A 14,467-nucleotide genomic window follows, 5' to 3' on the forward strand; every position below is an offset into this window, starting at 1 on the left:
TTATGCCCCCTGCCACGCACACAACTGAGGCGTGTAAAGAAATGTGTGTGTGTTTTAATGATGTGTTTCTAGCCATGCATGAAAATAAACAAGACAAGACAAAACAATGCCACCACCACCACCACTACCACCACCACCAACAAAGCCCACTTTAAAAAAAACCAACAAATGATGTTTAATAAGTCCATGGCTATAAAGTCTGTCAAAAGTTTGGCCTATGCAATCAAACTTCATCTCAAAAAAAAAAAAAAGAAATAAAAATAAAAAGGATACAGTTTTTCTGTAGACAAATAGACTGAATACACCATTATACTAAAAACAAGCACACGACAGCCAGCAGCAAGCAGTGATACTGAGCATCTTAGTGCTCCAAGAAGGGCTAGCCTGGTCTGTGTCAGAACGTTTAGGCTAGTCCGAGTTATATGGCAAAGCAAGGGGCAGCTCGGCATTCATAGAGACTTCGTCTCAAACAAACAACTAGAAACCCACAAAACAGAAAAGAAAATGTTATTCTAAAAGAACAACTTATATTTTTTATTTTAGTATAAAAACACTATATGGGGTTTAAGAGTCTAGCTCATTGGTAAAGCGCTTACCTGGCCTATGTGAAACCCTAGGTTCAATCTATCTCGACCACAACAAACATAAATAACAAATAAAATGTGTATAAAACTAGGTAAGGTGCCTGGTGTGGTGGCCCATGCCTTTAATCCCAGCACTTGGGAGGCAGAGGCAGGTGGATTTCTGACTTCGAGGCCAGTCTGGTCTACAGAGTGAGTTCCAGGATAGCCAGGGCTACACAGAGAAACCCTGTCTCAAAAAACCAAAAACCAACCAACCAAAACTAGGTAAAGCTATATATCTAAATTTAACAGTAGTTATCTTTTCATGGTGGAACTTATTAAACATCATTTGTTGGGTTTTTTTAAAGTGGGTTTTGTTGGTGGTGGTGGTAGTGGTGGTGGTGGTGGCATTGTTTTGTTTTGTTTTGTTTTGTTTTGTTTTGTTTTGTTTTGTTTTGTTTTGTTTTGTTTTGAGATAGGTTCTCTCTGTATAGCCCTGGCTGTCCTAGAACTTCCTCTGTAGACCAGACTGGCCTTGAACTCACAAAGATACTCCTGCCTTTGCCTCCTGAGTGCTGGTATTAGAGGCATGCGTCATTACCACCTATTTTAAGATTTATTGTTTTAGTCAATGCATATAAATGTTTTGCCTGCATGCATGTATGTGCCTGATGCCCAAGGACGCCAGAAGAGGGTGCTAGATCCCCTGAAAGTGGAGTTACTGACTTTGTAAACCACCATGTGGGTTTTGGGGACTGAACTCTAGTCCTCTGAGAACAAATGCTCTTAACCTGTGGCTCATCTCTCCAGCTCGGTTTCTTTGGTTACACCTTTTTTCTTTTTTTTCTGAACTTTTTTTGTTTGATAAGAACGTGTTGCCCTTGTCATTCTAAATAGAATAAAGAGAAAAAATAATGTAGGTAGTCGGGCCATCAAGGTGCATCCTGGTATATATTTGTTAGTAACTTCCTTCATTCATTCATTCGGGAAATAAATATTTATTGTCAATGAGGATAAAGTTAGACCTACCACTGAGGATCACATTTCAAAACTGTTAGCTCCCCAAAGTGCTTTCCCCACCATATTTACTAATCATGCAGATTTGCCATAAGCCTTGCAGCAGTGTGATTTACTTTGCAAACACCCACGTAACTGAATTCATTTAGCCAAACTAGAATTGCTCAAACACAGGAAGTGTTTCTCCTGTCTCCAGTCTTTCCTGCGTATTCTCAAGCACAGTCACATGTAGGACAAGTATCCCCTTGGGTATTGCTGATTGAATCACGGTGACAAAGTGGAACGAGGCTGATCTGTGGGAGAAGAGACAGAGCCAGGGTGATGGTTAGGCATTCCTGCTCTTACAGCCTCTGACTGAAAATGACTTTAGGATGTCTTCTCTGCTTGGTTCTAGGTCTCATTACTCCATCAAAAGGACATGCATATATCCATGGATGTGAAATTTCAAAAGACATGGTTCAAATTAGGAAGAGCCTGGGCTGGTGCCCACAGCATAACATTTTATTTGATAACTTTACAGTAACTGACCACCTTTATTTCTATGGTCAGGTGAGTTGGTGAACAGTGGGTCTGCATCCACTAAGGAATGGTAAGAGAGGCAGTGGGTCTGCATCCACTCTTAGGAATGGTAAGAGAGGCAGTGGGTCTGCATCCACTAAGGAATGGTAAGAGAGGCAGTGGGTCTGCATCCACTCTTAGGAATGGTAAGAGAGACAGTGGGTCTGCATCCACTCTTAGGAATGGTAAGAGAGGCAGCGGGTCTGCATCCACTCTTAGGAATGGTAAGAGAGGCAGTGGGTCTGCATCCACTCTTAGGAATGGTAAGAGAGACAGTGGGTCTGCATCCACTCTTAGGAATGGTAAGAGAGGCAGTGGGTCTGCATCCACTCTTAGGAATGGTAAGAGAGACAGTGGGTCTGCATCCACTCTTAGGAATGGTAAGAGAGGCAGTGGGTCTGCATCCACTAAGGAATGGTAAGAGAGGCAGTGGGTCTGCATCCACTCTTAGGAATGGTAAGAGAGACAGTGGGTCTGCGTCCACTCTTAGGAATGGTAAGAGAGGCAGCGGGTCTGCATCCACTCTTAGGAATGGTAAGAGAGACAGTGGGTCTGCGTCCACTCTTGGGAATGGTAAGAGAGGCAGTGGGTCTGCATCCACTCTTAGGAATGGTAAGAGAGGCAGCGGGTCTGCATCCACTCTTAGGAATGGTAAGAGAGACAGTGGGTCTGCGTCCACTCTTGGGAATGGTAAGAGAGGCAGTGGGTCTGCATCCACTCTTAGGAATGGTAAGAGAGACAGTGGGTCTGCATCCACTCTTAGGAATGGTAAGAGAGACAGTGGGTCTGCGTCCACTCTTAGGAATGGTAAGAGAGACAGTGGGTCTGCATCCACTCTTGGGAATGGTAAGGGAGACAGTGGGTCTGTGTCCATCCTTAGGAATGGTAAGAGAGACAGTGGGTCTGCATCCATCCTTTGGAATGGTAAGAGAGGCTACAGCGCTCTGCTTCATCTGCTTTAGTCTGGGGTTGGGTGGGGTCTTTTTTGTTTGTTTGTTTTTTTAGAGACAGGGTTTCTCTGTGTAGCCCTGGCTGTCCTGGAACTCACTCTGTAGACCAGGCTGGCCTCAAACTCAGAAATCCGCCTGCCTCTGCCAACCAAGTGCTGGGATTAAAGACGTGTGCCACCACGCCTGGCGGGTGGGGTCTTTTTAAGGGACCATATATATGTTTCTCCATATGCTGACACTAGATATAGGAAGGCAGTTTCCTGTCTGATCCAGTTCTGCACACACTGACCTGATGCTACCTGTAGCTGGCTAACTCTCCCCATCAACCCAAGCATCCGATCCACAGGACCACCTCTCACTTCAGATGCCACTTACAAACTCAAGTCACTTCCATAGCTCACGCCCCAGGTTCAGTATTTTCTGTGACTGCTCACAAAACTGGGGAACATGAACGAATAGTGACTAGTTCATTGCAGAAATAGATAGATAGATAGATAGATAGATAGATAGATAGATAGATAGATAGATAGATAAAATGACTACAGCGAACACTCAGATGAAGCAGATACAGCAAGGCCTTGGGAAATGGTAAGTTGTCCATGCTCCTTAGGAGGCAAACCCTCCCAGCTCTTCTAAGCATTTATCAACCCAGGAACCCCACACGGAGAAGCTTAGAAATGTTTACACAATTTTTATTATGTAAGCATGATGGATTAGTTATCAAGTTTTCCTGGAGGAGGGGGAGTAGAGGTTCCGATCGTAGCTTAGTCTTTCTGATGACCAGCCCCAACTCTTTTTTTTTTTAAGATTTATTATTATACATAAGTACACTGTCACTGTCTTCAGACACACCAGAAGAGGGCATCAGATCTCCTTACGGATGGTTGTGAGCCACCATGTGGTTGTCAGGATTTGAACTCAAGACCTTCAGAAGAGCAGTCAGTGCTCTTAACCACTGAGCCATCTCTCTAGCCCAGCCCCAACTCTTAAAGCTACCCAACGGTGTGCTGAGAGTCAGCTCATTAGAACAAAAGACACCCCATTCGTTGAGATAATTCTAGGGAATTAAGGATCTCTCTGTAGCAAAGAAAATCAAGTATCAAAGTAAAGACCAAATATTAGGACAAAAGAGACTTCTAGAATATTTATCAATTTTTTGCATTCAAATTTTTAGTTTTTTTAAAGAAGATTATTTATTTTATGTATATGAGTACACTGTAGCCGTACTCATGTGGTTGTTGGGAATTGAATTTTAGGACCTCTGCTCACTCCAGTCAACCCTGCTTGCTCAATCCCTGCTTGCTCTGGCCCAAAGATTTATTTATTATTATACATAAGTACACTGTAGCTGTCTTCAGAAGAGGGCATCAGATCTCATTATAGATGGTAGTGAGCCACCATGTGGTTGCTGGGAATTGAACTCAGGACCTCTGGAAGAGCAGTCAGTGTTCTTAACCTCTGAGCCATCTCTCCAGCCCTAATTTTTAAGTTTTTATTGAGATAAAATACACATCACATACATTTTGCCATCTCATTCTTGTCTGGTCTGTTTGTTTTGAGACAAGAGTCTCACTATGTAGAACTTGGCTGGCCTGGAACTTGCTATGTATACCTGGCTGGACTCAAGTCACAGAGATCCACCTACCTCTGCCTCCTGAGTGCTGAGCCTAATGGTGTACAGTACCATGCCTAGTGATATTTTTTATTAAGTCTTTGAGAATTTCATTCAATGTATTTTGATCATATTCACTACCCAACTCCCTCCTGCCATTTCCACCCTCAATTCCCTACCTCTCCAACTTTTAGGTTTTTTCATGTTCCCTGTCCCCGCTCCCCCACAGGGTCCAGTCTGTGTTCTGCTTTCTTGGAGGTAGGTCTGTCCTGGAGTAGGAGAGTTGTACGTATAAATGAGTAGTGATTCTGACAGCATGTACCAGACCAACACAAGCTCAATCCAGACAAAATCCCAGCACAGAGACAGGGAGGTGGGCAGGAAGTCCCACTACTTGCTCTTCTTGACATCCTGACTTGGACCTGTCATGGAGACTTTCCTCTCTAGTTAGGTCTGCTTAAAGTTCTTTGTGCCTCTTGTGGTTGGGTGTCTGCTTGTGTTTGGAAAGCCTTCTGCTGTAATTTCATTAAATAGTCTGTTTGGTGCACTTGATTCTATCTCTGTTCCTTCTTCTGTACCATGAATTATTATGTTTGACCTTTTGAATATATCCCAGATTGCTTGGAAATTTCACTGGTGCTCCTTAATGCCTTAACTCCTTATCTGTCTGTTGCTATTATTGTCTCTACTTGGCCCTCCATCACAGGAATTTATCCTTTTATAGAGTATGAATATATAGGATACATGGTCTGGTATATTAATGATAGTATTTATTGGGATTTGTATTTGATTGACTATCTCCTTCATTTCAAATATCTCTATTTGGTTCTCTTTCTTCCTTTCTTCCTTTCTTCCTTTCTTCCTTTCTTCCTTTCTTCCTTTCTTCCTTTCTTCCTTTCTTCCTTTCTTCCTTTCTTCCTTTCTTCCTTTCTTCCTTTCTTCCTTCCTTCCTTCCTTCCTTCCTTCCTTCCTTTCTCTCTCTCTCTCTCTCTTTCTTCCTTCCTTCCTTCCTTCCTTCCTTCCTTCCTTCCTTCCTTCCTTCCTTCCTCTCTCTCTCTCTCTCTCTCTCTCTCTCTCTCTCTCTTTCTTTCTTTCTTTCTTTCTTTCTTTCTTTCTTTCACTTTGTTTTATTGTTACCAGATTGGCCTCCAACTCACAGAGATCTGCCTGCCTCTGCCTCCCAAGGGTTGAGACTAAAGGCATGCACCACCAGTGCCCTATTCTAGTTATTTTTTTTTTCTGATGTTTCGATCTCTTTACTGAATTTTTCTCCACATTTTGAAAGTTTCCTCCAGTTTACTGACTAGCTCGTTCTTGTTGGAGACTGTATTGTCAAGGTCTTGGGTAAGTTTTCTTAGTTCATGCATTTGTTTGTATCTTCTTGTTTGCTCATTAATTCTTTTAAAAAGTAAGACTGTGAATTTTCTCTCATACGTTTCAGCTATGTCTGTAGTTTTAGGTTCCCTTACAGGGGAGCTGGTTGATTGGGAAGGGTTATGGCTGGTGGTTGTATTTTATTCTTTGTTTTTCTTTGTTTTGTCTTTACACCTGTTGGGAGCCTGGCTGTCTCTGAGCTTTGACTTTCCCTTCTGCTCCCTTCTTCCGGGTTAGTCTGGATGGTTTATTTTTGTGACTCTTCCTAGAAGGTTACCTACATGGGTTTTGGTGTGGGTGTTGAATGAACCTGCTGGAGAAATTACATCTTGGCTGTGTGCCAGTAGCCCTAAGGGCAGGCTGTACACTAAGCCATAGACAACCAGGTGGAGGCAAAACCTTGGCCATCCCTCGAAATCTTGTAATTCTGGGAAAAGGACATCAAACACCAGACCCACTGGAGTCTGTGTACTTTATGGAAGCCAAGGTTAGACCCAAAGACCTGAAGTAACCTAGGGCCCCAGTATTATAGACTCCCCAAGTCCTTCAGTGAGCCTCAGACGTCAAAACTTGACCATAGGGAGCCAGAGCCCCAACATTTCAGGGGATCCTGTGCATCCTGGAGTTGAATCTCATACGGTGCACTGACCTCTAAGGCCACTGGAACTGGAGACCTGTCCCTATACCGCTCCCAGATCCCCCTGTGAGAGCTGGGATTCTAGTCTCAAGGTGTTCTCTGGGCTCTCTGGAGCAGAAGCCCATTCCTTTAATGCCCCTGGGTCTCACTGAAACTTGAGGCCTAAATACAAGCACTCTCTGGTCTCACAGAAATGAGAGGATGGGTCCCTTGGAGCTTAGAGGCTATTTGTGCGCTTCTTTGGAGAAATCTCTCTCCATATCCTATTTCATTTTTTAGTCGAGTTGTTAATCCTTTAGTAATTTATTTAAGAGACATTAGTTAGATGCTGGCTACTAAGCCCCTGACAAATAGATATAGTCTGCAGAAATGTTCTCTAATACAACCCACTGTTTGGTTTTGGTTTGGTTTGGTTTGGTTTGGTTTGGTTTGGTTTTTTGGAAACCACAAGAGGGTTTCCAGACAGAGTTTCTCTGTGTAGCCCTGGCTGTCCTGGAACTCACTCTATAGAGCAGGCTGGCCTTGAACTCAGAAATCCACCTGCCTCTTCCTCCCAAGTGCTGGGATTAAAGGCATGTGCCACCACTGCCCGGCCTACCCACTGTTTTTATTTACCATTTATTGACAGTAAATTTTGATACACAAATGTTTATTTTTATTGTTTGCTATAAACCTGCGCGAGTGCACACACACACACTCACACACACACATACACACATGACACACACACTCACACACACTCACACACACTCACACACACACACACTCACACACACACAACTCACACACACTACACACACTCACACACACTACACACACTCACACACACACACACACTCACACACACACTACATACACTCACACACACACACACACACACGCACGCACGCACTGCAATGACTCTTTAGGCGCTGGAGAGATGCTCAATGACTAGGAGCCCTTGTTCTTGCAGAGAGCCCGGGTTGGGTTCCCAGCACTCCCACAGTGGTTCACAAGCCTCCGTAGCTCCAGTTCTGGAGATCTGACTCCCTCTTCTGACCTCTGTGGGCCGCAAACATGCATGTGGGCTACATATATGCGTGCAGGCAAAACACTCACACATAAACTAGGTAAGTCTAACTTTGAAAAAGGAAAGAAATACTCTCTTTAGCTGAGCATGGTGGCACATCCCTGTAATCCCAGCACTCAGGGCAGAAGGATCACTGCAAGTTCAAGACCCACACTAGTCTGCACAGCAAGTTCCAGGCTACCCAGAGCTACCTAGGAAGAATTTATCTAAAAACACAGATGCATTCATCTTCTGCCCTTGAATGGGCATCACTGTTGTCAGAATCTCAGGTCCATTCCGTTTTCTGTTTGCCTGTCTTTATAGAACTACCTCAGTGCTGTATGGCTGTAGCTTTATAGTAAGTGCTGGGTTCAGAAGTGTGACTCCCTGACCCTGTTCTGGTCTTCAATGCTGTTTTGATTATTTTGACCTGATTGTACTTTCAGGCAAGTTTAGGAACACAGATTTTGTCCATATGTACAATAAATATTTTAAGGGCTATCAGAATTTGCAGGGCTCTTTGAATAGTAATGGTATATTAACATTATTAATAATGTTCAACTTTCTAATCCTTGAACATGAAATGTGTTTCTACTTACTTGGTTGCTTTTAATTTCTGTCAATAATGTTGTACAGTTTTCAGTGTGCAATTTCTGCATTTACATGGTTAAATTTATTCCTAAATACTTTTGTGATGCTAAAGTCAACATGGTTTTAGACTGTTTATTGCCATTGTAAAAAGATACAAACTTGTGGGTGAGGGATGTAGCTTAGTTGATACAGCACTGGCCTAATATGTATGAGGCCCTGGGTTCAATCCCTACCACCATATGATCTTGTCTGTGTGATGTACAATATGACTTGAAGACCCAGTGGTAACAAAGATGTTCTCATCACTTGGGGAGCCCCAACCTCAGAGAGTCCATGCCAGGAACCAGGGACAAAAGAGGCCATATAAATTCTTTACTATGAAACAGTAGTTCTAAAAAACATATGTTGAGAAATCCCACTTAGCCCTAACACATTTTTTAATGTACCTATGCACTTATTTTTTAAGTCATTTGCTGTTAGAAATGGGTCTGAGGGTCTAAGACCATGACCATGTGACCCAAAGTATTTCAACAAGGTGAAAGTTCTAATGCTGCAGAAGGTTGGTCAAGCAATCAAACATACACAGTAGGGGCTCTAGGCCTTTGCCTCTGCCTCCGCCTGATTGGTCAGACGCTGGCCTCCCATTCTTATGCAGTTGGCTAACTCAGAATGACATCACTGGTAAGCAAAGTGTAGCTTTTGATAACAGGATGCAACTTGAGCAAATACTTCGATCCTAGAAAAGTGTTGATTTGCCAGGCAGTAGTAGTGGCACACAGCTTTGATCCCAGCACAAAGGACCCAGAGGCAGACAGATCTCTGTGAGTGCGAAGCCAGCCTGGTTTACAGAGTGAATTCTGTATGGCTAGCCCGAGCCACACCGTGAGACCCTGTCTAAAAATAAACCAGGGAAGGGGTAGGGGAGGAGAGGTTGATGTTGATGTGGAGGAGAAATCTTTGCTAGGTGGTCTCTTCGCATCTTTACAGATTTCTTTAAAGATGAGACTTCTTTCATCTCATTTAACCTTAGATAGAAAGGAGAGATTTCATTTACATTCCCCACATTTATTTATTCACTTACATACTTCATATCCTCCTCTGTCCCTTTCCCTGAAAACAATGTTTCTGGCATCCTTTTCTTGCCTATGTTTTATTTGTATACAATCAAAATCTTGATTAGATAGCTCAGCTTCCATCAGTATCACTTGCTTCACAGCCCCCCGTTTCTTGCCTTTCAGTTGAAAGGTCTGTCTCCTCAGGACTGTCGCAAGCAAATAGAGGAGATGCTGCGCATGCTTGGTCTGAAGGACAAGTGGAACTCAAGGTCCAAGTTCCTGAGTGGGGGCATGAAGCGCAAGCTCTCCATTGGCATCGCCCTCATAGCGGGCTCTAAGGTATAGGGCAGGGGGCCTGACTCCCACACAAGGGCAAACCCTGGGTGGTGGCGACAGCTTGGCCGCTCAGGGTCCCACAGCTCGGACCTCTGCCCTCCAGGTGCTGATTCTGGATGAGCCCACCTCAGGCATGGACTCCCCCTCCAGGAGGGCCATCTGGGACCTTCTCCAGCAGCAGAAGGGTGACCGCACCGTCCTGCTGACCACTCACTTCATGGACGAAGCTGACCTGCTGGGAGACCGCATCGCCATCTTGGCCAAGGGGGAGCTCCAGTGCTGCGGGTCACCATCGTTCCTCAAACAGAAATACGGTGAGCAGTGGGCAGCAGGAGTCCAGCCAGCCTCCAGCCTGGGTCAGGATCGGTGACTTTGGGAAGGGTCCTGATCTTGGCTGGGCACAAGCTTCTCTGGACTCCCTGTTCTCTTGGTCCAGGGGAAGGTCTTGGGAAAACAAGGCAGAAATGAAGTAAAAGGTATCTTAGAGATTTAGGGTCAGAAGACCCATGCTTATATGTCAGTTTGTCAGTTTCTTGCCTCTTCATCCAGGTACCAAATTAGTCTATCCTTTCTTGGGGTTTTAAAAAAAAATCTAATCCATGAAATTGAAACAAACAACCCCCAAATAAAACCCAAGGCCCCCCTCTCTCTTTCTCACAACCCAGGTCTGACCCGTCTGCAAACTATAACTGGCCTTCATTTCAAAATATCTCTCTCTCTCTCTCTCTCTCTCTCTCTCTCTCTCTCTCTCTCTCTCTCTCTCTCTCTCTCTCTCTCTCTCTCTCTCTCTCTCTCCCTCTCTCTGTCTCACTTGTTAGCACCCTGGTCAGCAGCTCTCCTACAGACCCTTACAGATGCCTCCTAGCCCATTTCTCGGCCTTTAATCTCACACCTTCTGACTCTGTGCTCAACCCACTACTCTCAGCCAGTACCTGACAATGTCTAGCATTCTGTTCAGAATTCCTAAGGACCTAGGCCACCCTGTTTGCCGCCCTTCCTGAAGCCCCTTTTCACTGCCTAGCATTGTTAGATTTGCTACCAGTCCACAGTCCATCTCCTGACTCTGAAACAAGAGCAAAACCAGGTCATTACAGTTTAAACCTCACAAGGTTCCCCTCTCTTTGCCCTAAATCTCTCCATTCTGAAGTACAGAAAGCGATGGCCCAAGAAGAATGGGATAAAGAGTAAGACGGTTTCATTGTCTCTTACATGGTATTTCAGGTGCAGGATATTATATGACTATAATAAAATCACCTCTCTGCGACACCTCAAAGCTCTATGAAGTTATTTATCACCACATACCGAATGCAGTTTTGGAGTCTAGCATTGGAGAAGAAATGATATTCACACTTCCTAAGAAGACCATACCCAGGTATGAACTGAGTCATTAGCACAGGCCCTCCACAGCCACAAAAATCCACATCCTTTACACATGCCCGCATGCACAATAGTCTTTCCTGTTACAGGATCAGTATAAGACTAGGGGCCTCACTATCTGAACTACGTATGGTATGGTTCTTGGGTCCACCTCATTGGCTGTGGCTCTTTTTGAAGACTTGTGAGTTAGAGAGGGATGTTTTCTGATCCAAACACACCAGAGGAGCTGAGCACGTAATGGCGATCATAAGAGACAGCATCATTCAAAAAGGGAAATAAAGGAAAATGCCACACACTAGTCTTCAGCAATTCTAAATTCTAGGTTGACATGAGTCTCATATTTCTGCTTTCTCAGGATCAGGGGATGCATATTGATTGTTTTGCTTCTTAAGAGTGGTTTTACATACACTGTACACTGTAGCTCTCTTCAGATGCACCAGACCTCTACTCACTATGGTCTAAAGATTTATTTATGGGCTGGGTGGTGGTGACACACACCTTTAATCCCAGCACTTTGGGAGGCAGAGGCAGGCAGATTTCTGAGTTCGAGGCCAGCCTGGTCTACAAAGTGAGTTCCAGGACAGCCATGGCTACACAGAGAAACCCTGTCTCAAAAAAAAAAAAAAAAAAAAAAAAGAAGATTTATTTATTATTATAAATAAGTACACTGTAGCTGTCTTATGACACACCAGAAGAGGGCATCAAATCTCATTACAGATGCTTATGAGCCACCATGTGGTTGCTGGGATTTGAACTCAGGACCTTTGGAAGAGCAGTCAGTGCTCTTAACCACTCAACCATTTCCCCAGCCCCATAAGAGTGGTTTTAATCAGCCTTTCACTTCATCCACTGGCTGTTGACTCTGTCTTTTGCATTATCTCTTTTCCATCCAAACTGGTGGATACAGCTGAATAGCTAGCTTCATTCATCTGCTCTTAGACAACAGAAGAATATCCCCACTGGTATAAGTATTTTGTAGGTATGCTGTGTATCGGATTATGAAACACACACCCTTTTAAGACTAAAGCCATACTCACAATCTTGAGAACATGTCCTGCCATGCCACAGTTATTCACAAACAGTCTTTCAGTCTGTCCTGATAACACAACTGAAGGTGCTACCAAGCCTTCTGCCACGGACTGCTAATCTCCTCACTGTTCTCCTGCCTCCACCGAGGCCTCTCTTGAAGCCTCTCCTGCCTTCACCTCACTGTCCTTGCCCCCAAAACATGACACGTGTTCTAGAATCTAGAAGGTTTTAAAAAAAATAGTGCCACAGTGGCCTCTGGATCACTTGTACAGTACTGGGTTACTGAATTGCTCAACTCAAAAAATTCTGGCTTAAACTGGCAACTATTTTAGTGTTTCTCATGTTTTTCCCCACTTTGTCCTAGAGATTCAGCCCAAGTCCTTGCACATCTTGCCTACCCCTGTCCCCAGAAGATTCCTATGTCGGCTGCACTGAGCTGCATGGTTCTTCTGCCCCACATTAATTTTTTGCCTGGGGCTAGAATGAGCTAGAATTTCCAAGGTGGTTCATTCTCACACCTGGGAAAACAGTGCTGACTAACAACTGGGCTCTTACTAGAGCTGCTAACTGTAGCATCCAGTGCTCCACTGGGTTGTCTCTCGGATGATTTTGGCTTCTCCTAGGATGGCAGGCAGAATCCAAGAAAAGGCACTCCAAGAGGGACTGAAAAAAAAGGGGGGGTCAATTGTACTGGCTGGTTTTGTGTGTCAACTTGACACAAGCTGGAGTTATCACAGAGAAAGGAGCCTCCCTTGAGGAAATGCCTCCATGAGATCCAACTGTAAGGCATTTTCTCAATTAGTGATCAAGGGTGGGAGGGCCCATTGTGGGTGGTGCCATCCCTGGACTGGTAGTCCTGGGTTCTATTAGAAAGCAAGCTGAGCAAGCCAGGGGAAGCAAGCCAGTAAGGACCATCCCTCCATGGCCTCTGCATCAGCTCCTGCTTCCTGACCCGCTTGAGTTCCAGTCCTGACTTCCTTTGGTGATGACCAGCAATGTAGAAGTGTAAGCTGAATAAACCCTTTCCTCCCCAACTTGCTTCTTGGTCATGATGTTTTATGTAGGAATAGAAACCCTGACTAAGGCAGAGAGAATGCCAGTCACTACTTTTTATGCCTGGGCTCAAAAATACCAAAACGTCACCTCTGTCTGTACTAGATATATTTTACATTTCTCCCCATAGGAATGTTCCAAAACAAATGCTATTACAAGTTTACTGAGATCTGAACAGATATCTTGACAACAAACCCCATGTCTTCTCTGCTCTAGAAAGCTAAGGGTGGTAAAGGATTCACCTTCCATCTTTCAGAAATAAAACCTTTATTCCCCCTGGGCTGGAGGGATGGCTCAGTGGTTAAGAGCACTCACTGACTGCTCTTCCAGAGGTCCTGAGTTCAAATCCCAGCAACCACATGGTGGTTCACAACCAACTGTAATGGTATCTAATGCCCTCTTCTGGTGTGTCTGAAGACAGCTACAGTGTACTCATATACATAAAATAAATAAATATTTTTTTAAAAAAAAGAACACTACCAAAACCTTTATTTCTCATCTAGTTTTGAGGCTCTATTCACTGAATTGGAACTGAGACAGACAGAGCTGGGAATCTCTACTTTTGCCACCTCTGTCACTACTATGGAGGAAGTGTTCATTCGGTAAGCAAAAATAAAACCAGAAGGCGGGCCTAAGTGGGTAAGAGCCCTTGCCATGCAAGCATGACGATGGGCTTGCTGGCTGACAGCCCAGCGAAAACCCAGAGATTGTCAGGTTCGGAGAAAGAAAGACCCTGTCTCAAGGGATAAGATGGAAATCAATAAAGTAAGACACCAGACATCTTTCTCTGTCATTAAAAGTATCTGTGTACACACATACACAATACACACACACACACACACACACACTGACAGATCCAAATAACCTAGTGTTGGAAGGGATCTTGAACATCATCCATTTAAACATTACCCAACGCTTAACTCTGTTTCCTAATTGTCCTGCTGGATGGCTGTCGAGCCTCTGGATGGTACTTTTGATCTAATTGGATATTAGATATGTTAAATTAATTATATGTTTGAGGTATTATTATTCAACAAACATATTTTTGGAGAGTGGTGAGACAGAGTCTATATGTATGGCTGTCCTGGGCCTCACTATTTAGACCAGACTTGCCTCAAACTTACAAAGATCTGCCTGCCTCAGTCTCCTGGGTTCTGGAATTAACAGTATGTGCCACCATGCTTGGCCTAAAAATTCTTTTTACTTTTTTGTTTGTTGTTGTTGCTGCTGCTGCTGCTGCTGCTGTTTTTGACTTTTATAGTTTTGC

General features: G+C 44.0%; 1 protein-coding gene across 4 annotated transcripts in view; it reads left to right on the plus strand.

Moving 5' to 3' along the window:
* The window catches only part of LOC110283822 (ATP-binding cassette sub-family A member 17), a 108,831-nt gene that overhangs the window by 53,186 nt on the left and 41,178 nt on the right, over window positions 1-14,467 (plus strand). For 3 of the 4 annotated variants that reach the window (XM_021149347.2, XM_021149346.2, XM_029471709.2), the window contains 5 exons: window positions 1,975-2,129; window positions 9,589-9,744; window positions 9,845-10,055; window positions 10,963-11,113; window positions 13,704-13,802. In XM_021149347.2, the coding sequence (XP_021005006.1) occupies window positions 1,975-2,129; window positions 9,589-9,744; window positions 9,845-10,055; window positions 10,963-11,113; window positions 13,704-13,802 (772 nt within the window). The remainder of the gene's footprint in view (window positions 1-1,974; window positions 2,130-9,588; window positions 9,745-9,844; window positions 10,056-10,962; window positions 11,114-13,703; window positions 13,803-14,467) is intronic. The other variant, XM_021149349.2, reaches the window with a different exon arrangement.

This window comes from Mus caroli, unplaced genomic scaffold (genome assembly GCF_978045245.1).
Source record: "Mus caroli unplaced genomic scaffold, Mus_caroli_1 scaffold_18, whole genome shotgun sequence".
Taxonomy (NCBI): Eukaryota; Metazoa; Chordata; class Mammalia; order Rodentia; family Muridae; genus Mus; species Mus caroli.